General features: G+C 39.3%; 1 protein-coding gene across 7 annotated transcripts in view; it reads left to right on the forward strand.

Moving 5' to 3' along the window:
• The window catches only part of STRBP (spermatid perinuclear RNA binding protein), a 154233-nt gene that overhangs the window by 74540 nt on the left and 53364 nt on the right, over positions 1-26329 (forward strand). For 3 of the 7 annotated variants that reach the window (XM_066256274.1, XM_066256273.1, XM_066256276.1), the window contains 4 exons: positions 5200-5366; positions 10033-10253; positions 15645-15810; positions 20261-20405. In XM_066256274.1, the coding sequence (XP_066112371.1) occupies positions 5364-5366; positions 10033-10253; positions 15645-15810; positions 20261-20405 (535 nt within the window). In that variant the 5' untranslated portion in view covers positions 5200-5363. Of the gene's footprint in view, positions 1-5199; positions 5367-7617; positions 7740-10032; positions 10254-15644; positions 15811-20260; positions 20406-26329 lie in introns of those variants that run through there. The other 4 variants (XR_010729042.1, XM_066256278.1, XM_066256272.1 and 1 more) reach the window with 2 other exon arrangements.

The following is a 26329-nucleotide window of genomic DNA, read 5'->3' on the forward strand; positions in this document are numbered from 1 at the left end:
AAAATTCGAACCCTCATACGTGATGAAGAATTTGCCAGGAAGATGAATAAGGAGGAGAAAGCAGCATGGCAGTCTTTGTGGCCGTTACAAAGAACTTCCTTGGCAACAAAAAAGCAGAAAACTATGAACTTCTGGTTCAAAGGATACTGTTGGCTTTCCGCGACATTGGATGTAACATGAGCGTTAAGATTCACTTCCTGAACAGTCACCTTGATATGTTTCCCGAAAATCTTGGAGCTGTTAGTGATGAGCAGACTACTGCTGGAGCATCAAATGAGATTGTCCTCAACAAGTACTCAAATGCAAGAGCTACAAATGCAAACTTTTGCCTGAGTAGAATTTAAATAAGTTTTGTGCAGATTTTATGATTAAAATAAGTGTTTTAATATGATCTATTTTGAAATTGTAGACAAATTCTGATGCAATCTTATCTCTTAGTGTATTAGAGTATTTACTGCATTATATAAACTACTATATTTTCACAAAGATGATGCCCAAAAAGGCATTCTACTTCATTATGTTAAACTAAATGTTGAAAATTTTATAATAAGATGAAAACCTAAAATCTTGAATTGTAAAAAAACTGTAGCTTACAGAGAAAAACTAATGTCAGATTTGAGATCAGCACACTCGAATTAGGTAAGAGCAAGTGTTTTTGTGGATGCAACAAAAATTTTGTTGCCCAGTGTTATTACAATGGCTAAAGTCTAAAACTTGGACACCACAAAATGCTGGTGTGGATGTGGAGCAATAGGAACTCTCATTGATCGCTGATGGGAAAGTAAAATGGTGCAACCACTTCGGATGAAAGACAGTCTGGAAGTCTCTTACAAAGCTAAACATAGTCTTACCATATATGATCCTGTGATCATGCCCAAATGAGTTGAAAATTATGTCCACACAAAAACCTGTATAAATATGTTAATAGCAGCTTTATTCATAATTGCCAAAACTTGAAAGCAGCCAGGATATCCTTCATTAGGTGAATGGATAAACAAACTGTGGTACTTCCAGACAGTGGAATATTATTTAGTGATGAAAAGAAGTGACATGGAGAAATCTTAAATGCATATTGCTACATGTAAAAAGCCAAACTGAAAGACTACATACTTTATGATTTTAACTATATAGATGACATGTGGAAGAAGGAGGGCCCAGTAGGTGGAGCGCGGGAATTTTTAGGAGTGCAGCTGTTCTGTATGATTCAGTAATGGTGTGTGCATGTCACTATATACGTTTGTCAAAACTCACAGAATGTGTAACACCAAGAGTGAGCCCTAATGTAAACTGTGGACTTTAGTTAATATTGCGTTAACATTGGTTCATTAATTACAACAAATATAACACACTAGTGCAAGGTATTAATAATAGGGAAGGTATGTGTGTGGTGGGCAAAAGGGAACATGGGATTCTCTCTACTTTCCTTTTTTTTTTCTGTAAGCCTGAAACTGTTCTTAACATGTTTTATTAACTGAAACAACTGTACGTGGTAAAAATGTCATATGCATGTACACACATGCCTGTACATGTATGTTCAACCTGCTGTATAAAGCACTTGTATTTAACAGCTGGAGCAGAGCTAATTATTTTTCTAAGCTGTTTCTCAGCTGTTCTTTTTTCCTGATATATAAACGAACCATTTTAGTTGGTATTGGAGGGTTTTCTTCCCCCCTGGAACTAGATGCTTTTAGGTATCTTTATAATCTGTCTCATTTAGTTTGAAGTAGACACTATTCATCTTATTGCCCAGGTGAGAAAGCTCTGGCCCAAGGAAGCGGAGTGGCAGAGCCGGTCTGGCTCGCCTCAGATATTGCGTGTTTGGTCCCAGACAGCTGCGATAAAGCGAGGTGTCATCTTTATGCTGGAGGTGGGTCTTGCCTACAGTTTGTAACAAACGGCAACATCTGTGAAGAACAATAAAGCAGAGTGGATTAAAATGAGGTCTGCCTCTACTTGAATCTAGGCATGTCTGAATCCAACGGCTGTATGTGCTGCCATATGGCCTTTGTAATTACATAGCCATATTTTTTGAAATAGTTAAAGTTTATCCTCTAACCAGTGTGAGTGCCTTTACAGCAAAAAAAAAAAAAAATTTTTTTTAACAGACAGAGAAATAGTCAGAGAGAGGGATAGATAGGGACAGACAGACGGGAACGGAGAGAGATGAGAAGCATCGATCATCAGTTTTTCATTGCAACACCTTAGTTGTTTATTGATTGCTTTCTTATATGTGCCTTGACCGCGGGCCTTCAGCAGACCTAGTAACCCCTTCTCGAGCTAGCGACCTTGGGTCCAAGCTGGTGAGCCTTGCTCAAACCAGATGAGCCCGCGCTCAAGCTGGCGACCTCGGGGTCTCGAACCTAGGTCTTCTGCATCCCAGTCCGATGCTCTATCCACTGCACCACTGCCTGGTCAGGCTGCAGCAAAAATATTATTGAAAGAGATGGTCTAGGTTTGAATCTTGGCTCTACTGTATACTTTTGCTTTATGATTTTAATTAGATTATACAGTTAGTTCCCTTGATGTGTTAGAGACAGACAGGCATTGAGATTGTTGTAAGATTAAATGAGGTGATGTATGCAAAGCTCTTAGAACAGTGCCTGGTACGGAATGTGAGTTCCATGAGTGTTAGCTGTCAGCAGTGGAATAGATGAAGGAAACTGAGACCCAAGTAAATTAAATGATTTTCTGAGTCATAGAATTTTCCAAGGTCACAAGAGCTATTAAATGGTAAAGTTGAGTTTTTTTATTTGAAGGTTAGAATTTTATATATTAAAAAACATTTATTTAGTGATTGATTTTAGAGAAGAGAGAAAGAGAGAAAAGGGTAGGGGAGGAACAGGAAGCATCAACTAGTGTAGTAGTTGCTTCCCGTATGTGCCTTGACCCGGCATACCCAGAGATTTGAACCGGCGACCCCAGCATTCCAGGTTGGCGCTTTATCCACTGCGTCAACACAGGTCAGGCCTCGGCATTTTTAAAGAGAAACTCTTTAAATATGTGTTGCAGTTTCTTTCTGTCTGCTTATAGTCTGCTGTGTATAATTTAAATTTTTTCTCTATCAGATTGATATGGTAAGGAAAAACCACTGGGCTATGATTTAGGTTCTGGACCAGGCCTGGTCCCTGATTAGTCGTGTGACCTCAATATTTCTGATTGTAGTTTATTTGTAAACTGAAGGGTAGGTGGAATTGGGCCAGATGATTTCCAGGTTCCTTTTACAGCACCAACAGGACATGATTCTGAGACACTGCTTTCTCATGAGTTACTGGCTGCTGTACCACCAAAGGTCCCAGAGCGTCTTGATGCGCATGTAGGGTGGCTCCCCTCTGCGCTAAGTGACTGAAGAGTGCTGTGCTCTTATGTTGGCCATCTGCAGTTTACCCACTCTATCCGCTTTTTCTTAGCATTCTTCCTCCTGTTTCTGCTTTCAGTCTACTTTCTTAATATGGTTGATTTATTGCCATTCCTTTTTACAGAGCGAAGCTTGTGGACTTTGTTTTCAGTTCTCAACTGAACATGTAGCAGTCCTTTTTGGCTGCTGGATTCACAGCTAAGTATTGAGTGATTGAATCCCCTAGAATGTACTCGAGTAGGATGGAAATGGGAAATGGCCAAAGCCTCCAAATTGTGTAGTAATAAAAGAATCTTTGAGATGTCTCTTCTGTGATCGTTTTAATTTTCTCTGTTGTATAAAAGGACCCTTTGAGTTGCAGCATGTGTGCATTCCCACTTTACCTTGATGTGATATGTGTAAATAATCAAAGTAAGTTCCACTTATTATTAGTTTAGTAACATAACCTTTTTATTTGTTTTAGTCAAGCTTCACTAGCTTATTTCTGGTGGATTTGCTAAACCAGAGTCAGGGAAGTTGGTTACAGGACATGAATGGTTTTGCATGTAGGTCAAAGCTTAGTATCATTTGATTATAATCGTGGGCGTGTTTTTTCATTTGTAGTATTTGGGAGAGTAAAATATTACACTTGTAACTTTACTGATCTTTAAGGGAGTAACTAGGCTGTATTAGGAAACTGTTACAAACAAAAGAATAAGGGTGATTCCTTATTTAATAGCAATTTAAAGAAAAGATGCTGAAATGAAGAGGAAGCTGTTTCTTCATGAGTTTATGTATTTTGTGGTGTGTAAATCACTCTTGATCTCCACATAGTTAAAGCATGTGTTCTCTCTGGCAGTTGCTCTCCAGTTTGGGTTTTGTTTTTCTTTATAGCTGGGCTTATATAAGGGTTTCATCAATGCTCAGAAGAGTTTATTTTTACCCTATCTGGAATAAAATCTCATAAAGGTGGAACGAAGTGGTGATGAGGCCTCTGGGCAGAAATATACAATGGGGTCCTGGCCAGAGTCATCCATGGGTGGTACTGTCAGGATCTAGAGGACATTCTGGAGTCTGACATAACAGAGCGTAATAATAGGTTGAGGGGGCAGTAGGATCTCTAAGGAGTTAGGGGAATGGAGAGCCAAAAAAAGCATTCTGAATTTTAGGCTTAAATATGATTAAAGAAAGAAAAAAACATTGTGCCAGCATGCGCCGTCTGCCTTGTGGCAATATAAAATTGAGGAGCCTCATGATTAAAATCAATGGTGATGGTATATTTTCAGGTGTCTGCTTTTTGGATAGGTCTGACTAATGCCAGTTTGCAATATCTCAAAGTTAATTGCAACTTTGTTGCTAACAATAGCATTACTTTTTCAGGTGGTGGTGCTTTGTTAATGTATCATTGAGACCAAGTTAGCCAGCTGCCAGCACATTGTGGCTGCCAGAAAGGGGTTATTATTATTTTTTTAAGTTTTTTTTTTCCATGAATGAGAGAAACATCAACTTGTTTAGCTAAGTTCTATTTAGCTTTGCACTTATTTATTGCTTCTCTTATGTGCCCTAACTGGTGGTTAACCTGCGACCTCTGCTCTGCCGGGTTGACACTATCCTTTGGTCGACGCTTGATCCATTGAGCCACCTGGCCAGGCCCAGGAGAGGGTTACTTTTCTGGCCATATCGCTTAGGCTCTTTCTTGGGCCCAGGCCTTCAAAGGATGTGTTAGCTTTTTGTTTGAAATGAGGTAGTTTTACATTGTCAAGATTATTTTTTAGTCGATAACATATTTATAAGCTCTACACTCAGATACAAAACCAATTGTAAATAAGCATCTTTGAAAAGTTGTTTTTCTTTTTCTCTTGCAGGTATTATCAGAGAGCAGACTTCAGACATCTTTGCCATATTGTCTCTGAGCTGTCAGGGGACTCAGGCTTATGAGGAGGTACTGTCACACAAAACAGTGTCTAGTGAAGACGACAAGAAAGAGGGGAAAGGATCGGAAAAAGAAGCTAAAACACTATAGAAAACCATGGTAGGTTATTATCTATGTTTCTTAATTAAGTTACAAAAGATTTTAATAGTTTAAAATTGGAAGTGTTAACTGTGAGGGCAAGCAAACGAAAGACAGCAGTGTTAATTTTGGACTCCAGTGCATCAGATACAGAAGGCCCTCTGCTATTTAGGCAAAGCAGATGAGTTCAGATTTATTATGAGCCCTTTAAACCACAAGATGGAGCCCCAGGAGCCTGCAGGCCATAAATTATTAAATACAAAGAAGAGAATGCTCATGAATAATATTTTCTAATAAAACTGGCATTAGCAAACTGATACAAATGGCTAATGTGCTCTTGAACTTGAAATTGTGTAATTTTCTTTTGTCTTCCACCTGAAGTTCAGTTTTTCCCCCCATGGAAATAAAAAATTCTAAACCAATTCTTTAACTACATAATACATGTATGTGTATATGTGTGTGTGTGTGTGTGTGTGTGTGTGTGTACACACACATTACTGGTGTAGGAATTTATAAAATGTGTATTTAACTTGAAAACCGCCTTCCATGGGCTTTAAAATAATAGGGTCAGGTGTTAAGTGTATTGGGGATACTGAACCTGATACCAAGGAAATTTTGCTTTTTTGTAGAAGGCTCATACTTTCGAATTTGAGATGTTAGATGAGGTCATCACCTCTGGTGCCTAGTTTTTAATTGGTAAAATGTGCTGAATTTTTTCCCCCTAGTATATATTTTGTTTCAGAAGGATATTGTGTGAATTTTCCCCTTACTATAAATGAGAAAAGGCTTAAAAAAGATAAGTGGGAAAAAAACACAAAAATACTAATCGGCAGTATGTTTGAAATATGTTGTTTAGTAAATCTGATGGTGTTTCTTTAACTGTTACTTGATTTTTAAAATATTTGTTCTAGGAATTATAACTTAGTTGAATTGCTCTTTAGAGAAGAAATTCTAGTATGTTCTGGATGGTGGGGGAAAATGTTAACTTGTGATTTTCTCTGTCACTAGTTTTATAGTGAGATGTAAAAAATGACACTGACTTGTGCTTCTTCCCATGTGAATTATTTGATACTCAGCTAACTTATTTATTATAGTCTTGATATTTTTACAATTTAAAGAAATGTTGCCTGACCTGTGGTGACACAGTGGATAAAGCGTCGACCTTGAACACTGAGGTTGCTGGTTTGAACGAAACCTTGGGCTTGCCTGGTCAAGGCACATAGGAGAAGAAACTACTGCGAGTCAATGCTTCTGTGGGTCCCCCGCCCCTCGCAATCACAACTTTCTCTCTTTAAAAAAAAGAAAGGAAAAAATGTTTTTTGTGTATTATTGGTCATAGTAGATGAAAGTTTCTTTCCTATTTTATTTTAATTTTAACTTTGATTTTTCTGGTGTAGAAATTTTGTTTAATTGGTCGGTAGGTATTTTCCAATTTCTCCTATTGTTAGATTTCACATTTGAATGAAGACTTTCTATTTCTTCATAGTTCTTCTAATATAATTTTTTAATACTTTAAAAAATGTACTTTGCCTGACCAGGCGGTGGCGCAGTGGATAGAGTGTTGGACTGGGTTGCGGAAGAACCCAGGTTCGAGACCCCGAGGTTGCCAGCTTGAGCGCGGGCTTATCTGGTTTGAGCAAGGCTCACCAGCTTGGACCCAAAGTCGCTGGCTTGAGCAAGGGGTTACTCAGTCTGCTGAAAGCCCGCAGTCAAGGCACATATGAGAAAGCAATCAATGAACAACTAAGGTGTTGCAACAAAAAACTGATGATTGATGCCTCTCATCTCTCTCCATTCCTGTCTGTCTGTCCCTATCTATCCCTCTGACTCTCTCTCTCTGTCCCTGTTTAAAAAAAAAAAAAAAGAAAGAAAAAATGTATTTGGAGTTTATTTGGGTAAATAAGATTGCCCTCTAGTTTTTTTTTTAAAGAGATTTTTATTTTTTTAGATTTTACTTATTGATATTTAGGGAGAGAAAGGAGAGAGAGGAGAGAGAGAAAGAAGGGGGGAGAAGCGGAGAAGCAGGAAGTATCAACTCATAGTAGTTGCTTCCCATACGTACCTCGACCGGTCAAGCCCAGGGGTTCAAACTGGCAACCTCAGTATTCCAGATTGACGCTTTATCCACTGTGCCACCACAGGCCAGGCTTTTTTCTTTTGTAATACTATTTATTTAATTCTTCCTTTCACCATTGTTTTATGATGCTAGTCCTATCAAACTTAGTTGACTGTTGTATTTAACATTGACAGTTCATGTTATTTGTGAGAGAGACACCAAAGGTTGTGTTCCGGAGCAATGTGTAATTTACCACGGTGAGGCCGGTGATAGGACTGCGTGATTTAACGAAGTGTTCTAATAATTCACCAGAAAACTAAATGGCAGAAAATCTCAAGGTAACATTTTTTCCTGCCATCTGGAACTAAAATATATTAGCAGAATTTCTTCTCTAAAGACAAAGTCAACTAAGTTATTATCCTGGAACAACCTAGCATCTCTTATTCATTATATGGCTCTTTTGCTTTCTTGTTACTTATTTTGGGATATATGAGTAAATCTCATGAAATGATTAAAAAGTTTGTTTCACTTTGGCAAAAGACTCCAGTTGGAAACTGGTTCTGGATTTTTTTTTTAATCTAGTGAGAGCTGGGGTGGCAGAGACAGACTCCCGCATGTGCCCCAACTGGGATCTAACTGGCAAGCCCACTAGGGGGCGATGCTTTGCCCATCTGGGGTGTTGCTTTGTTGCTCAGTACCAGAGCTCTTCTTAGTGCCTAAGGTAGAGGCCGTGGAGCCATCCAGGTCCAGGGGCAAACTCACTGCTTTTGAGCCATGGGTGCAGGAGAGAGGGAGAGATAAAGGAGGAGGGGGAGGGGTGGAGAAACATATTGCCGCTTCTCCTGTGTGCCCTGACTGGGAATCAAACCCAGGATATCCACACACCGGGCTGATGCTCTACCACTGAGCCAACTGGCTAGGGCCTGGTTCTGGATTTTAAATAAGAAAGAAATCTAGACAGATGATTCTTATTTAGAGAAAAAGAAAGCGTTTATGATTCCTTATAGTCTTTTGTTTATATAATAATTCAAGATTTCAAAGGATTACTTACCTTTTTAATTATAGTTTGCTTTATTTTATAGGGAACAGTTATACTGTGGTACTAATTTACTAGTGTTCCAATTATGATTTTTAAAATATTGATACTCAGACAAAAATAGTGAAATATTTTATTTTGTGGTAGAGCCTTTAAAAAAATATTTACCATCTACTAGTGGATAATTTCATACAAGTAAAGACACTATAACCTCCCTTTAAATAGAACACTGCTGCTTTATGAAAACTCAGCAAGTTATCCTTGTTCATTTGCTTTGTACTGGTACAAATGTCTTCATGGTATTTGTAAATTTAGAAGTATTCAAAGGTTTTTGATGTGTGATTTATGAGTGTGAAGGATTTACTTTATTATATTTTCATGAAATTCATCCTATTTCTAGGATTTCTGGGCCAGCATGCCATTTTAATTATTGCTGTTTAAATTTTTGATATTTTATTTTAGCATAATGGCACTACCCATCTATTTTTGTAGAATATTTCTTTTTTTTTTTTTAAAGATGGGCCATTTTATTTTATTTTATTTATTTAATTTTTAAAGAGACGGAGAGTCAGAGAGAGGGATAGACAGGGACAGACATGAATGGAGAGAGATGAGAAGCATCAATCATCAGTTTTTTGTTGTGCATTGCGACACCTTAGTTGTTCATTGACTGCTTTCTCATATGTGTCTTGACTGTGGGCCTTCAGCAGACCAAGTAACCCCTTGCTCGAGCCAGTGGACCTTGGGTCCAAGCTGGTGAGCTTTTTGCTCAAAACAGATGAGCCCGCGCTCAAGCTGGTGACCTCAGGGTCTCGAACCTGGGTCCTCGGCATCCCAGTCTGACGCTCTATCCACTGTGCTACCTCCTGGTCAGGCGGAAGTTGATTCTTTTGAAGTACAGGGTTTGGCAAAAGTAGGTTTACAGTTATGAGTATGCAAAACACTTTAGACTTGCATTGTTATTTGTTAATTACTGTATTTTCTACTGTATGTAGTTTCCTTGTTCTGGAATCTAAAGTGTCTCCTATTAATATTTTTAAAAAAATTAAAACCTTGCACTAAAGTTTTATATGCCAAATAGTAAATCATATAATCTAATATGTCCATAGTTTCTCTTATGTTTACACATAATGTTATATTTTGTATTATTCCTGTATTATGAAATCTCAATTTTCCAAGGTGCATTAATCTCCAGCAGGTTGGAAAGGAGAAACTGGGTGTCATGAGTCACCATCATGTATTCCTAGGTACTCTCTCGAAGGCAGGAAGTGTCGCTTCTTGTAGATGACATGTGATATGGGTGACCTTTCTTGAAGTGGTATTCAGAACACACAGATTCAGCTAAAAGGTAGCATGTACATAGTACCAGGTGTGACAGAGAACCTTACCAGATTGAATGAGAGATCTCTGATTTCTGGTGTGTTCAGTGGAATGGGGTTTACTTCTTATTTCCGAGAAATTGTTTGTCTCAACATTAACTATTTTATAATGGTCTGACAATTAATGCTATGACTTGACTCAGATACATTTGTCACTGTTTTCAGATAACACTTTATTTTTAATTGAAGTAATTGTTTTTTTTTCTCTTTTGACAGAGATCTATTAGATCTTTTGCCAATGATGATCGCCATGTTATGGTGAAACATTCAACAATCTATCCATCTCCTGAGGAACTTGAAGCTGTTCAGAACATGGTGTCTACTGTTGAATGTGCTCTTAAACATGTCTCAGATTGGCTGGATGAAACAAATAAAGGCACAAAAACAGAGGGCGAGACAGAAGTGAAGAAGGAGGAGGCCATAGACACCTATTCCAAGTGAGTGTGGCCTGTTGTGATCAGTCCCCTCCACTGGGTTACATTGCTGTATGGTGTCCTTTGGGTTTTCTCATTTATATAATTGTTAACAAGGAAGTAAATGAAGAATTTTGGGGGGTTAAATTTGAGAGGAAAGCAGGAAAGGAATAGTGATTAGGCTCTTTAGAATCTTCTCTGTTTGGAGGTTATGGTATGTCATCTTTTACATGTTTTGATTCAGCCTCCAAAATTTGGGCGTAAGTTGTGTTTTTGGTTTCTGGGGAAGTCATACAATGTATTTTAAATCCTGGTATAGAAAAAAGAGTGCTGGGAAATGTGTTTTTAACTGTATCTTCCTTGTTGGTTCCCAGGACCCATGTCTTCTGTATAGAAAATGCTCATTGGATACTGCAGGCTGCCAGAAGGCCTCCTGGCCAGACCCAGCAACAGTCTTAGCAGAGTGGTCTCAGTGCTATACTAATAGTAAGAGATTAGTGAGATGAAGCTAATGATAACTGGAGTCAGATCATGGAATCTTTTTTGACATGCTAAGCTTAGTGTTATTGTTTTGGGCCATGTAATTATGATTGGAATTAAATGTATGATTGACTTTGAAAGGTGAAGCTCACGTAACTGTTCTATATTAATAGAATTAAGAACATTACTTTAGCTAAACTTGTAAATCTGGGGTAGAGGTTATAGGAATTTTTTTCAGCTTTAATTCTACATCAATGTGATAAGTAGAAAATAGTGGGGAAAGTATTGGTAAGTTGATTTCTTCACAGAAAGATAGTGTAACCTTTTCATTTTCAGATGAAAGATAATCAGTATCAGTTTTCAGTTGAATAACATAATTTCTTGACTGTTGATGGTTTATAGGTAATAGATACATTGCATCTAGTCAGGGTCTTGTCAGCTTCAAAGTTCTTAGCAGTAGTTTAGTTTGATCACATATGATGGCTTTGAAAAAGACATTGTCAAATTTTGGGGTTCATGTTGCTTTGTAATATTATCTAATTACTTCTCTATATCTCTGTCCTTGTGAGAACTTAAATTGTCATATACTCTATATTTACATTGTACTTTGAAATGTGGTTATGCCTCTTTAAGGTTTTTTTCATTGTAAAAAATATAACACAGAATTTACCATTTTCAACTATTTTAGTGGAATTCATGCCTTCTCAACACATCATCTGTTTATTCTCACAGCTGGGTAGACTCTTGGAAAGTACTTCCAGGGGACCTTTGCTTAGCTGGACCAGGTCACTGTGTTTGACAGGTTTTTAAAAGACAGTGTGCTCCACACCTTCATCTGCGTTTTTAAATATAGTTCCCTGTGTGGACAATCTTGATTGTCTATAAGTCTTTCCATTTTGTGGAAAGCACTTGTCTGATCTTTCTCATGTGGTAGAACTCAGGTTGTGCAAAATGATTTTGTATCTTTTTTTTTTGTATAAACCAGAAACAAACACATCTCCCGAGAACAAAGCTGTGTTTGATAATAGGTGCGTATTGCGTTCCTGGTATAGGCTGAGTACGACAGAGGGCACAAGAGGGTGAGTGCTAGCTGGTAGCTACTAAGCACCTTCTATTGTCAGGCACTGCTAGACAGCTTTTATTTTACCTTTTTACAAATGGACTCAAAAGTCAAATTGCACGAGGTCCCATCATTTGTATTATTAGAAATATAAGGATTCTATTCTATTCTTTATTTATTTTTTTGTATTTTTCTGAAGTGAGAAGCAGAGAGGCAGAGAGACAGACTCTCGCATGCACCCAACTGAGATCCACCTGGAATGCCCACTAGGGGGTGATGCTCTGCCTGTTTGTAGTGTTGCTCTGTTGCAACTGGAGCCATTCTAGCGCCTGAGGCAGAGGTCATGGAGCCATCGTCAGCACCCGGGCCAACTTTGCTCCAATGGAGCCTTGGCTGTGGGAGGGAAAGAGAGAGACAGAGAGAGAAGAGAGGGGGAAGGGTGGAGAAGCAGATGGGTGCTTCTTCTGTGTGCCTTGGTCAGGAATCAAACCTAGGACTTCCACATGCTGGGCCGACGCTCTCCCACTGAGCCAGCCAGCCAGGGAACGGATTCTATTCTTAATTTTAAGTAATTTCCTGTATTTGGTTGACATGCTTTACAGTTCCTTCTATAGTCAAATTCATTGTTAAAACTTCAGGACTGAATTAGGATTTGGTTTCTTTGTTCAGTCATGCTGTCAGAAGACCAAGGATATCATAATTATGATACAGAATTTAGTAAGTGAGCTAATAATGGTTAGTTAATAATAAGTGCCATTTATTGACTGGCAGTCATTGTACCAGGTTATTTTCACCTCATTGTACAAGTAACCTACTAGTCTCTGTTACTGTTATCCCCTTTAGCTGCTCCCATTTTACTTATAAAATTTCCACTGCTTGTGATTTGCTTATTAAAAAAAGTGACTTAAAATTGTTAACAAGCTTTAAACTTGCTTACGGTCACTGAATGAGTGTGTGTGGGAAGCCAGGATTCATAGTTGAGTCTGTCGGACTCCATGTGCAGTTTTCCTAGCACTGTTGCTCAGGTTCCCGTGACCACGTGTGGAAGCACAGAGCAGGGAGAGAGGACGTGCTGGTTCTGGGATCAGAAAAACCTTCGTGGAGGTGGCATGCACAGTAGGGTTAGAGCATGGGTAGGGTGGGAGCAGGCAGTGAGAGTGGGAGGAAAAAGAAATCTCAGCAGAGATCCAGGTGTGAGAAAGTATAGGGACTGGTGAAGGATTAATAGCTGTTATTTATTGAGTTATTAATATATGCCAGACTCATTACTTACATTAAATTAAATGATATTCTCAGTAGCAGTCTGAAAGGAAGGTATTATTATTTGTACAAATGAGAAAGTAGGCTCAGAAAGTCAAGTAATTTGTAATTTGTCTAATGTTACACAATAAATAGCAGAGCCAGGATTCAAACTAGAAAGTCATGCTATGTTTTTTTTTTTAGGTGAGAGGAGAAAGTAAGGCAGATTCCTTCATGCGCTCTTACTGGGATCCACCTGGTAACCCCATCTGGAGCCTATGCTTGGAGTACTTAGCCATTTTTTTTTTTTGTGACAGAGACAGAGGGAGAGACAGAGGGACAGATAGGACAGACAGGAAGGGAGAGAGATGAGAAGCATCTGTTCTTCATTGCAGCACCTTAATTGTTCATTGATTGCTTTCTCATATTACCTTGACCAGGGCGCCATAGCAGAGTGAGTGACCCTTTGCTCAAGACAAGTGACCTTGGGCTTAAGCTGGTGAGCCTTGCTCAAACCAGATGAGCCCACGCTCAAGCCAGCAACCTGGGGGTTTTGAATTTAGGTCCTCTGCATCCTAGTCCGACTATCTATCCACTGAGCCACTGCCTGGTCAGGCTCGGAGTACCTAGCTATTTTTAGTACCTGAGGCTGATGTGCTCCAACTGAGCTATTCCCAGGGCCACACTTGAACCAGTTGAGCCACTGGCTGCGAGAGGGAAGAGGGAAAGAAGGGGGAGAGGGAGATGGGAGAAGCATATGGTCACTTCTCCTGTGTGCCCTGACCAGGAATTGAACCTGTGATGTCCATACGCTGGGCTGACGCTCTTTTCACGGAGCCACTGGCCAGGGCCCATACTGTCTTTTAAACTTCCTCCCAACATGCCGAGTGTCCAAGTGTTCAGTGGGACACTAGGAAAGTGACAGGGAGAGTTCTGTCTGTGCATTGCTTTTGGAAGATTATTGTGGTTGCAAATACTGGATACAGTAGATTAAAGGTTGTAGAGGTTAGTCAGTAAGGCCCAGGAAAGGTTATGAGGTAGTACAAGGGGAGAGGTAATAAGAGCCTGAAAAGAAACTAGTTTGAAGTCAGTGGTTCAAGGGTGATTATGGAGGGAGAGTTTATAAACTATTACAGTATTGGATTTGGGAGAATGAGAATATGAGAGGACAGGGATATAGAAGGAAAAAACAATCAAACATGACTGACTTAATATTAAATAATTTCCTACACTTGGGGCACTTGCTTCAAAAGGCTTTTTATTTTTTTCTGTACTTTCACCACTCTTAAAGTTTTTTTTTATTGATTTTACTATTTATTGAATCTCTAAGGTGCACCAGGCATTGAACCAGTGACTGGATTATGTATAATTGGCTGTCTTGTTTTCATTCCCACAACTTGTTGCTCTCCTCTCTAGTTTATTCTCTGCTCTACTGACTTTTGCCTGACCCTGCTGATTCTTTGCCTCCAGCTAGAATGGCCTCCTCCCCCCCCCCCCCCCCCATTGAACCAAATCATGACTGGGCTATAGTCAGACTTTCAGGTTACTTTGCTTGACCTTTATAATTTGACCTCTCCCTGTTCTGTACTTGGGGTGCAACCATAATAATGTAACAGACCTGAGTGTTGTGGTCAAACCAACTTGAGTTTGAATCCAGACTTTGCCATTTTTTCTCTCTCTGTGAACCTGAACAGTTAGCTGTTCTGAGATTCACATTTCTTGTCTTTCACATGCAGGCTTGTTTGAGGTTTAAATGAAATCGTGGCATGCAATGTTTTCTCAGATGTTACTTTCTCTTCCCCTTTTAAGCAGGTTACTGCTTTTGTACTGAAATGCAGTGCAAGCTTCAGGAACAGGAGTGACTGGATCTCCTTTAGTGTGTTTTCCATACTCAAACATTTGCTTACTTGTTGAAGGACTGCTCGCCTTAGTTCTGTTTTCACTTGTGATTAAGGGAAATGAACAATAAGAAACTTAAAACAAGGCCCGATGCTAATACTCTTTGCACCACTTGTAACTTTCTTTGTTCTTTCAGCTACTGGATTCAGAATGCATATCCTGGCAGATTGTCTTTGGTCTATTTTTTCCTCAGCTCTTTGTTTTTATCATTTTATTCTGCTTCCCCCCAGACTTTTGTGGATTCCTAGAATGGTACAACTAGAACGGGGGAGCTGAGGCTCGTCTAGGCAGCAGCCACGTGACAGTTGTGGATCCTGAGCCAGCAGGCATCACTAGGAGTGCAGTCCAGGGCTTTCCGAGTTCCTGCCTAATGCTTTCTCAGTATCTCCTGGTGTTTGTGTTTCTCACAAATTCTTTAATTGCCAATAAAAAGAGAATAGAATTTTTTTAAGTTGAAAACGTGTTTAAGGAGAAGTAGTATTCTTGGGTTTTCCTGAGCAATATAGATGTAATGAAAAATTTTAAACCTGTAATCTGAAATATGCTTCTTATTGATTCCTTGGGAAAAATAGATACTTTAGGAATCTTAAATCAGAGACTTAGTTTTATAGAATTATGGATATCTGAATTTATATACTCCCTTATCAATTCACATGGATATCCAGGAAGCCAAATAACGGTTAAGCTTTAGTTGGGGAAATAGGTTGTAAAGTAATAATTCAGACTTTTATTTGTAGGGATCAAGGTGGTCGGACATTGTGTGGTGTAATGAGGATTGGCCTGGTGGCAAAAGGCCTGCTGATTAAAGATGATATGGACTTGGAGCTGGTTTTAATGTGCAAAGACAAACCCACAGAGACCCTGTTAAATACAGTCAAAGAGAATCTCCCTATTCAGATCCAGGTGAGTACGGTTGTTTAATTGCATCTCTAAGAGGATTTGTTAAAAGGTGAAAATAGGTAGTGAATTTGAATTCAATAGCAAGAACTTGGTAATAGTGAAGGTACAAAAGAAACACTGTTACTCTGGGTCAGTGACACATTTATCATTTTTAAAGCAGATTTCTGGTGATGGGCACTTTGGCTAGATTTACCAAATTAAGATGGCTATTAAGGTACAGTCTTAAAATTTTCAGGTATATCTTGCTGAGAGTCTTCACATTTTCAGACCAGGTCTCTAGGCGTTGTGAAACTCTTGAAGGGATGATATAATGCAGAAAAACATTGAATGATCAAAAGAGCCGAGACAACTGGAGACTTGCATAGACGATAATTTTGAATATTGAAGACTGTTAATTTAACAGTCATTCATGCTGTTAAATCAAAGCCACTGTTAAAGATTTTTCTTTATTGATTTTACAGAGAGAGAGTTGAGGGAGCAAGAAATATCAACTCATAGTTGCTTCACTTGATTGCTTGTTCATTGATTGCTTGTTATTTGTCATATGTGCTTGACCAGGCAAGCCCAGGGTTTCGAACCGGTGACCTCAGTGTTCCAGGTTGACACTCTGTCCACTGTGCCACCACAGGCCAGGCCAAAGTCACAGTTAATTCCTTATTTCCAAACCTTTTTCATATGGTGTTGCATTTAGAAAATTTTAAGTTAGCATGCTTCCTGGAGGATGCTGGTGAAGGCTGGAAGCTCTATTGGGCTGAAGGTACCGCAGACCGGCTTGGCCTCGGCCAGGCTGCTCCAATGGCCCGCTGTGGCTCTAATTGGGAAGCCGTAATCATTTTCAGTTTCAGAAGTGTTGTCTGTGGTATCATTATAGCATTTTGATGATTTTATGTCAGTTAGTCCTTATATCCAGGTCAAATAAATAGGTATCAGTCAGTTTACAAGGTCTAAACTTTGAGTTGTTGAATATTCTTTTTACTTGGTTGATTTTTTTTTTTTTTTTTTTTTTACAGAGACAGAGAGAGGGGGGGATAGATAGAGACAGACAGACAGGAACAGAGAGATGAGAAGCATCAATCATCAGTTTTTTGTTGCGACACCTAAGTTGTTCATTGATTGCTTTCTCATATGTGCCTTGACCGTGGGCCTTCAGCAGACCGAGTAACCCCTTGCTCGAGCCAGCGACCTTGGGTCCGAGCTGGTGAGCTTTGCTCAAACCAGATGAGCCCACGCTCAAGCTGGCGACCTCGGGGTCTCAAACCTGGGTCCTCCACATCCCAGTCCGACGCTTTATCCCCTGCGCCTCCGCCTGGTCAGGCTACTCTGTTGATTTTTAAATTTGTATTTCTTTTAAAAAGGTTATTTTTTTTTCAAAGAACTTTAAACTTGTTATTAGCTTTGTTAGTGGATCATTTTCTTTCATCTTCACCAACTGATCATCAAAACCATCTTCCTGGGTGTTTATTTTTCCCTAGCATTCTTGACAGTCAAATTGTGTTTTCTTTATTGACACATTTCCCTATATTAATTTTTGAAGCATCTATTCTTATCATCCTGCCTTAGAGCTAAAGATACAGTTTTTTAAGTGACTGAACAAACATTTGGCTTTTCCATTTTTGATTCTGATGAAGAAATGTTTCTGGACTTCCTTAGGATTAAATTTGTTTCTTTGAATTTTGTATAAAAGCTCTATGATCATTTGGAGAGAGAAGCGCTAAGCAACAGGGAGTACAGTAAACTTAAGAAACAGCAAGCTCAGTGACGGGTGTCTGGCTAACTATACTCTTGTTGTTAGAATGGTAATAAAAGTCCTCGTTTCCATTATGTTTTGTATTGCTTTAAAATTTAGTCTGTATTTCCATTTTTATAGTATTGTGAATATTGTTACTCTTAAATCTATAATTTAATAATCAAATGATCGGATATATTAGAGGCTTTCTCAACCATCTTACCCCCTTTCTGTTTCCTCGTGAGCCTTTTCTTAGAGAGGGGTCATATTCGTCATGTGTCAGGGTGGAAAAAGGGTTGAGAACAAGTGCCGTAATAAATCAGAGCTCTCATTTTGAAAGCCTGTCACACGTCTCCAGGACTGAAGATTCAGGAGATTGGGCCAAGCTTCAGTGTGCGTTAATAGAGCTTTCTCTGTGCAGACCACAGCGGTGTGAACTCTGTGTTTTTTCCCTCTTCTGCGTGAGGGTCTTTATTTCTGGGCACCACAGTTTTAAAATACTCTTGTTGAACCAGCAAGTGTTCACAGGAAGGACACAGGAGAAAGTACAGGATGTGTAAACCAGTTCAAATTACAGGGATTGGGGCTTTTTAGGCAAGAGAAGACTAATAAATAAATAGCTTTAGGTCTTTGAAGGGCTTCCTAAAGAAGGTAAAAGAGGCCTGAACTCTTAAGACCAGTAATTGACCCTGGCCAGGTAGCTCAGTTGGTTAGAGTGTTGCCCCAATACAGTAGGGTTGCAGGTTAGAGCCCCAGTCAGGGCATATACAAGAATCAACCTGTGGGCCCTGGCTGGTCGCTTGGTGTATAGAGTGTCATCCTGGCAGGCCAATGATGCAGGTTCGATCCTCGGTCAGGGCCCTGGGGAGAAGCAACCAGTGAGTGCACAACTAAGTGGAACAATGAGCTGATGCTTCTCTCTCTCCCCCCATCAATGAAAAAGTTTTTTAAAAATCAACTAATGAATGCATAAATAAGTGGTATATCAAATTGATGTTTCTCTTTCTGTCTCTCAAATTAATAAAAAAGACCAATAATGGAAATTATGGGAAACATTTCAATTTAATATAGCCAGTAAAGTTACCCAACAGTAAAATCAGCTGCTTTGTGTGATGGTTAGACCTATTATTATAGGTATTTGGGTAAAGGTTCCCAAGTAAAATGGAAATGTAATTGTACCTCCATTGCAGATTAAATTGTGTATATATACACACACTTATGCCCAGATATATCCATACAAGGATACACATTATTACTAACAATATTCCAGAAAATCATTTTAAGAGTGAGTTCTGCTTTTACTCCCTGCTTCCCCTTGTATTCTTGGTGTTTGTAAGGAAAACCAGTCTTTGATATGATCAGATTTTCTTTTGAGTTAAAAAAACACATTTTTTTGGAGCACTTACCATGGCAAAACTTTGAGTTAACTAAGTACCTTAATTCATTGAGGTTGTATTGTACCTTTTCTCTACATATTCTTTTCTAGGGCGATTTTAGAACTTCTTGAGCAAGGGAGAAGGATGACCAAAACCAGAAGTCACTTATAATTAGTCTAGTCCAAAACTCATACCGTATGTGTATTACTTTGGATGTCTGACTTAGGGTAATAATCTGCACGCATAATTGAAAAATTCAGTTTGACTGGTTCTCTGATGGACATCTTGAATGCTCTTATAGTGACGAAATGAATGTGAGCAGTTTTCTGCTTTTTCTCTATTCCAGTTCTGATTTTTCTAGTTATTCTGTGGCCTTTTTCTTCCTTGGTTTCCTTATTCAAAATTAGATAATGAATTTTCTATTTCCTGTCTTTTTTGAAATATTTAATGGTAAAATACTATTTTTATGTAAATGGTTCTGAGTTCTTTTAGTGTACACTGATGAGCAGAGACCACGTAGTATTTCCATTTAGCTATTTCTGTCAGGTAATAGATACTAAATAGAAAGGCCCTGTGTAATTTTAAAAATATATATTTATATAGTATAATAATATATTAAATATGACTTATGTCATTGTAATTGGTGCTAATTTTGTGGAAGGCCCTTAAATTGTTTATAGTTGTATGTTGAAAGAAGCAATGTACGTTTCCTCTTGGTGTCAGATGACTTGTCCTATGATGATAGGACTTGCTGGAATGATCTCTGAGACCCAGCATTAGAGAAGGGAAAGTACTACTTGTTTATACTAAGTTTTTGCTGATGAATGTCCATGCAGAAATTCTTTTTTATTCATTCTTACTGGTTTCTCTTTAGAAGTCTGCATACTCTTATATAAAAATCGACATAATCTCAAATTTGTAAGTTCTTGGTAAGTAGGAGTTCCTTTATAGGCTGTCCTATCAAAAAGATACTGGTTTAGAGAAATTCCCAGCAATTTATTTTTCTACAGTAGTTCTCTGTGATAATTTAAAGAATGATAATTTACTTTTTTATTGCATAATGATGCTGTTGGTATTTTACTTTCAAATATTAGAAAGAATGAATTTAAATATTGTTTAATAATTGTATAGAGAGTTGACACTGTGGTTGCTTTTTGAAGGAGGAGGAAAGAGGCTTTGCTGATAAGTTGGGAGGAGAGAGAAATTTCCCTAAGCTAAAGAACTAGTTGACAACTTTACTCTCTTGACACAGTATGACTAGTAGGTAATAACACTTGAAAACTAAGGGGCAACCATTCAATTTTTGAAACTTTAATTAATTGGGTGTTTTTGAAATCTTGCTGACTTTCAGAAACTCACAGAAGAGAAATATGAAGTGGAACAATGTGTAGATGAGGCATCTATCATAATTCGGAATACGAAAGAGCCCACACTAACTTTGAAGGTGATACTTACTTCCCTGCTGATTAGGGATGAGCTGGAGAAGAAGGATGGAGGTACATACACATACATATATTTGTTCTGTTTTGTTCATGAAGGACCTCTCTTGAATGCTATGTTGACTATGCTTCATAGATTTAAGAAATAACTTCATTTATTTTAAACAGCTTTGTTTCTATATAAATCACTATATTTGGCAAAAATGTATGTATTTGAAATATAAAATATGTTAATTCAAGAACCTGTGCTTACTATTTCCGTCTTAATTCTAATTTTTATACTATTTTGGTGTTCTGTTTTACTTCATCTAGTATTGCATTCAACCTATTCTATATAGTTTGGCTATCAGGTCTCATTTTAGGATGAAAGGTGGACCAAAACAGAATTTTCAGATTTATTCAGTTATTGTTTATATTACTGATTTGTACATTGCTCCTGGCTTATAATAACTATATGTAACATTATAGGATTTATACTTGACCTAATTGCCCACATGTAAATATGTTTTGTAATGTAAGATATAAATTGGGGGATTGAGGCCCTGCCGGATGGCTCAGTGAATAGAGTGTCAACCCGGTGTATGGACTTCCCAGGTTCGATTCCCAGTCAGGGCACACATGAGAAGTGACCATCTGCTTCTTTCCCCCACCTCCCTTCTCTCCATCTTCCCCTCTCATAGCCAGTTGCTCAATTGGTTCAAGTGTTGGCCCTAGGGACTGAAGATAGCTTGGTTGGTCCTAGTGTGTCAGCCTCTGGTGCTAAATATAGCTCAGTTGGTGTATCAGCCCAGATGGGTTGCCAGGTGGATTCCTGTTGGAGCACATGAAGGAGTCTGACTATCTCCCCTCCTCTTACCTAAAAAAAAATAAATAAATTGAGAGATTGACTTTTAAAATAAATAATCTTCAGTAAATTTTTTTCTAGGAGGTTTGTGATCCTGTTCACATTTTGAGTATGGTGCATATAGGAATTATGCCTTAAACTGACTTTCTTCTGGAGTTAAAAAGAATTCCTGTCAGGCCATGTCATCTTTGTGAAAGTAGAGGGAGAAACCTATTCTGTTTTGAGAAGTAATGATGGAACTGAGTTTCTTTCTCTGTTTTTAATCCTGTCAAGTTAGCTTGCTTCTGCCTGTCAGTCGGTCTGAGAAATTTGCCATGTGATACATCTCCTGTGTGAGACCTCTGACCAGCTGGCCTCTCTGTCATGAGAATGCAGAGGCGGGCCTGCCCTAGCCAGTGGAGTCTCCCTGTTTCTCATCCCTGGACATTCACTGAGCCCCACCGCTGACCCCTGTACCTGAAATACCAGTGCAGTAAGAAATAGTGTCTTCATTTATTTCAGGGTGATGACAAAGGTAGAAAAAGACGTGTACCAGTGGGGCCAGAACTTTGAGTTTTGGCAGACTGTGATGGACTCTTTTTGAAAAATCTTTTGGAGTAACTAAAATCAGCTATACCAAACCTAACAGATATAAACTAGATACACTTATGAGTTATAGTTTAAAATTAAAGTGCATCCAATCTATAATTGGGTTTGTGCATGTACATTTTTTTTTGCTGTATATAGTATCTCTAACACCTCTGAAGAACCAATCTTAAATGGCTTAATTTCTTTAACAGCTTTTCAGTTCACCATTAACTATAGAACTATAAAATGATTTCTGAAGTATCAAGATAATTCTGTTAATTCTGGTAAGCTGTGTTCTACTTGACCCCCTCCAGTGTAAAACTAACCATTTCTAAGTAGAGTTATAATTACAGATATTATTAAAATTTTTTTGAGTATAGAGAGATGTGAAAAAGACTTAAGTTGCCAAAGACTGTAAGACTTGTCTGTTTGCTTGTAGCTGTAGGCACCCCTTCCATTATTTCTCTGAAACTATTAAGAGAACACCAGGCTTCTTCCCCCTGCCCCAGCACTTACATGGGATTTTGTCATAGTTTTTAGTGATGCCCGTTCAGAGAAACTGAAAACATTCTTAGTGTATTGCATCCTTACTAGAAGGCTAGTTACAGGATGGGCTTTGTGGTAAAGTAGGAGAGTCAGTGTGTGTTCAAGATGTTTGGGTTACTGAAGGATCCCAAGACCTCTCTGAGCTGGAGCTCCTCAGCTGGTGTTAACATGATTGTGTGGCGTCAGGTAAGGTGAGAGTCAGCTTGCCTCTCATGTTTCATACATGTGACTTCCTCTTCTTTTGAATGGCTAAAAGATTTGCTTTGCTGCTATTCTTAACCTGTGAGCACTTTTGACTCACCTGTTATCTCTTCTAATGTGCTCATTTTGTCTAACCTGGGCTTTGTCAAAGACAGTTTTTTTCATATGTGCTAGCAGTTGTGAGCAGACATGTGGAACCAGCTTAGCTGAGTATTTGAGGTCTGGGCTGTACAGTTCTATAGGACTCGCCTCCTCACTTTGGACAGTCCCCCCCCACACACACACACACAGTTCTCAGCACAAGCTTCTTAGGGAGAAATTTCTCAGACTGAAAGATATTCCTTTAAAAAGTCTCCATTTCCTTTCTCAAAGGTAAAAAAATAGATTGCAACTTTTTTTAGAGTATTTTTCTATAGAATCTCAACTTCTCCCCTCCCCACATAACAGACTATGCACAACCTGTATACACCTCACATCTTTCTCTCCCCTACCTTCCCTCTCCACATATCTGGGTAAAATCTGAAGAAGGGGGGAAGTACGGCTGAGAGCAGAGAGGACTGGCAGCCTGGGACAGGGACCCACGAGGCCATCACGCTGACCTCCTCGGGGTTGTCTTGGCAGACCTGCATCTAATTCCTCATGCCAGGTCTCTGTTTACATTTTCAGTGGCCAGAGTGCGCACGGACTCTTTGCTGTTTTCTAGTCTTTCACAGGGAAGGTTCCTCCTGCGTAGTCCGCTGTCTTGACATAGTCTAGCCCTGTCCCGGGGGGTCCTGTGCAGTAACTCTCCCCATGACCATGTCCTTCCTGCTGAGGGGGCCTGGGCGTGAGCACAGACCTGGGGCTGGGCGGTCAGGTCTCCACTTCTCAGTTCCATTAGTTACTACTGCTGTGTGACCTTGGGCAGCTTTCTTAATTATAATGTGGATAATAAATACTTATAAAGTTGTCTGAGGTTAAACGGAGTTTATGTAGTGTGAACTGTACAATACTCAGCACACAGTAGTTGCTTAGTAAATAGCGGCAGCTTACAAAACAGAATTCACAGTGCAAACTCACCTACTCAAACTGCCTTGAGCTCCCCTGAGAACAGTGTATACATGACAGGTCTGAAGAACTGACTGAAAGTCCAGGGCAGGAATCAGTATTCTGTACTTGCTACAGTGCCAACAATGGGTTGGCTTATGATACAGTTTGTGAGTCATTGAGGGTAGGCATCTTTCCCCTATACCTATCCTTGTTCCTAGCACCTAGAATGATACCTACTACATAGTAGGCAATCAAAAAATCTGTTCAAAGTGAATTTTTGTAGCCAGTGTATTGTTTGATGACATAGAACTGTCCAGTATGTAAGAAGCAGTGACAAAGGGCGTGTCAATTCAAGCTCTGTTAAAGGATAAAATAACTTAGTGTTTTATAAGAAGTTTTTCATGTGACTGACTTGAACGCTTACAGCAGCCCTCTGAGGTAGATAATTGCCCTATTTTGTGAGTGGGGAAAGTGTCGCACTGTGCCACCTGTCAGTGCAGCGCGTGTCCACTTTGTTAACTACTGTCTAGGATGTGTGTAGGAGCGTCTCAGCTGATTCAGTCATCCTGGGCCTCACCTGGGCTCAGCTGCTTTTGGTGCTTATGATTTTAGACCAGAAGAGTATTTGTTGTGCAGGTGATAGGTCAACTGTATTGTATTTACAGTGCAGTTTGACACCCGCTTGCGTGGGCAAGTAGAGACTCCTGTGGCTGAGGCTGAGACTGAGGCTGAGACAGAGCCCTGCCCAGGACTGGGCAGGTCTGCAGGGACTCAGGGAGAAGCTGCCTGGGAGTCCCTTTTCACATAACGGTGCCCGTGCGGAATCCTGACACATCTTGACAAAAGTTCACCGGCATGACAGAGGCCCGCTCGGTGAAGGCGTTAGATCAGAGGTAGTCAACCTTTTTATACCTACTGCCCACTTTTGTATCTCTGTTAGTAGTCAAATTTTCCAACTGCCCACTGGTTCCACGATAATGGTGATTCATAAAGTAGGGAAGCAACTTTATAAAATTTATAAAGCAGAGTTATAGCAAGTTAAAGCATATAATAATAATTACTTACCAAGTACTTTATGTTGGATTTTCGCTAAGTTTGGCAGAATAAATCTTTATAAAACAACTTACTATAGTTAAATCTATCTTTTTATTTATACTTTGGTTGCTCTGCTACCACCCACCATGAAAGCTGGTATGCCCACTAATGGGCGGTAGGGACCAGGTTGACTACCACTGCATTAAATTCTCATAGTCCAGAAATGGCACCTGGGAGTGTAACTGCAGACTTTATTGTCCTGTGTTCCCCAGCTGCTAGTCCTGTGCTATCTATCTAGTGCAACCCTTTAGCTATTACCTTTTCTAGTGGCCCACTGTCTAGTGAGGCATTGAAAAAAGTCATAACAAGTGACCTTTCTACCTCAGTACTGCATTTACCTGCTCGTTTTTGTGGCCTGATGTTTTGCGTGAACAGTGGCGTCTGTTTCCCACAAAGCCCCCAGGAATTGAGAGGAGGGGCTGCTAGGACATCTTCAGGCTAATGAGAAAATTCTGTCAGCCTGCACTCAGTAGCTCAGCTTCATCCATATTGTCAGGGAGCCTTCATGATAACCCAGCCCAGTTATTTTACCTTTGAAGAGCCCAGGTTCCAGACATATAACCCCTGTTTAACATGGTCATGTTCTGGCTTTTCTCTGCCCTGTGTCCAGACTAGTGCTTTTGTTAATGGGAATGTAATGCACTGAGAGAAACTGACCAACATTTCCTATAGTGCGGTGTGTTTCTGGTCGCTGGTCTAACCTCTAACCAGCTAGTTAAGCACATTAGATTTCATTTCCCGTCCTTTCATTATTCAGAATGTTTCATGTACCTTCATGCTCTGGTGTCAGGTTACTGAGCATCAATTTTTTTTTCTGAGCATCAATTTTTAAAAGCTATTTTGCTTTGCTTTTGGCTTTTTTGTCACTCCCCAAGCCCATCCCCCATGCTATTTCTTACCTGTTTTACTGGTCACTGTAGGAAAAACGAAGTGTCTCTCAGTTCCATTGTTTCTGATTTAAAGACTCCAAGATTCCTTTTCAGAAAAGCTTTGCTTCCCCACAAAATTGAACCACCTACAGTGACATTCATACAGAAATGCTCAACTCGAGGCCCTGGTGTGAGAAGTAGCACTGTTTTTCCAGCAGCAATCTGTGATTGCCATGTTAAGTAATTTATTTTTCTTAATGAATGAAAGAATATGAAATGATATTATTAATAAATAAGAGAAATAGGGAAGCAGGGCTTACAGGTTGTACTGTGGTACCATATGAAGTCACTTTGTTTCAAAATAAGAAACTCTGAGAGAGATAAAATGAGAATAATTATTACACTTCCTCTGCTGTGTCCCACCTCATGAATATTGAAACGTTTCGGATCTTTTGACATTTTGACTCTCAGAGCATGAAGAAGCATGGGCATTCTGCTGGTGATGTCAGAGGGAATCTGGTGCAAGCCTTCTTTCAGTTCACTGCCTGCACCTTCTGTCTCTTTAGTGGAAGCCACTGCCTCCAAATGTTGACTGTCTGTAGCAAGCTGATGCCTTTATTGTCTTTTTTTTTTTTTAAATAAGAGTTTGTGGTTATAATTTGACTTAGGGGATAGAAAATTTTAACTATTTTTGCATTCCCCCTTTAAAAATATCTGTGTTGCTACGAGCGTGAGACATTATTTCCAAGTTCTGCCCATTGGATGAAAGTATCAGAGAGTTTTGGTTTGCCTTGTCTTTTCCTATCCAAACTCCTCTGCCTCACTCCTCC

The sequence above is a fragment of the Saccopteryx bilineata genome, chromosome 2 (assembly GCF_036850765.1).
Source record: "Saccopteryx bilineata isolate mSacBil1 chromosome 2, mSacBil1_pri_phased_curated, whole genome shotgun sequence".
NCBI lineage: Eukaryota > Metazoa > Chordata > Mammalia > Chiroptera > Emballonuridae > Saccopteryx > Saccopteryx bilineata.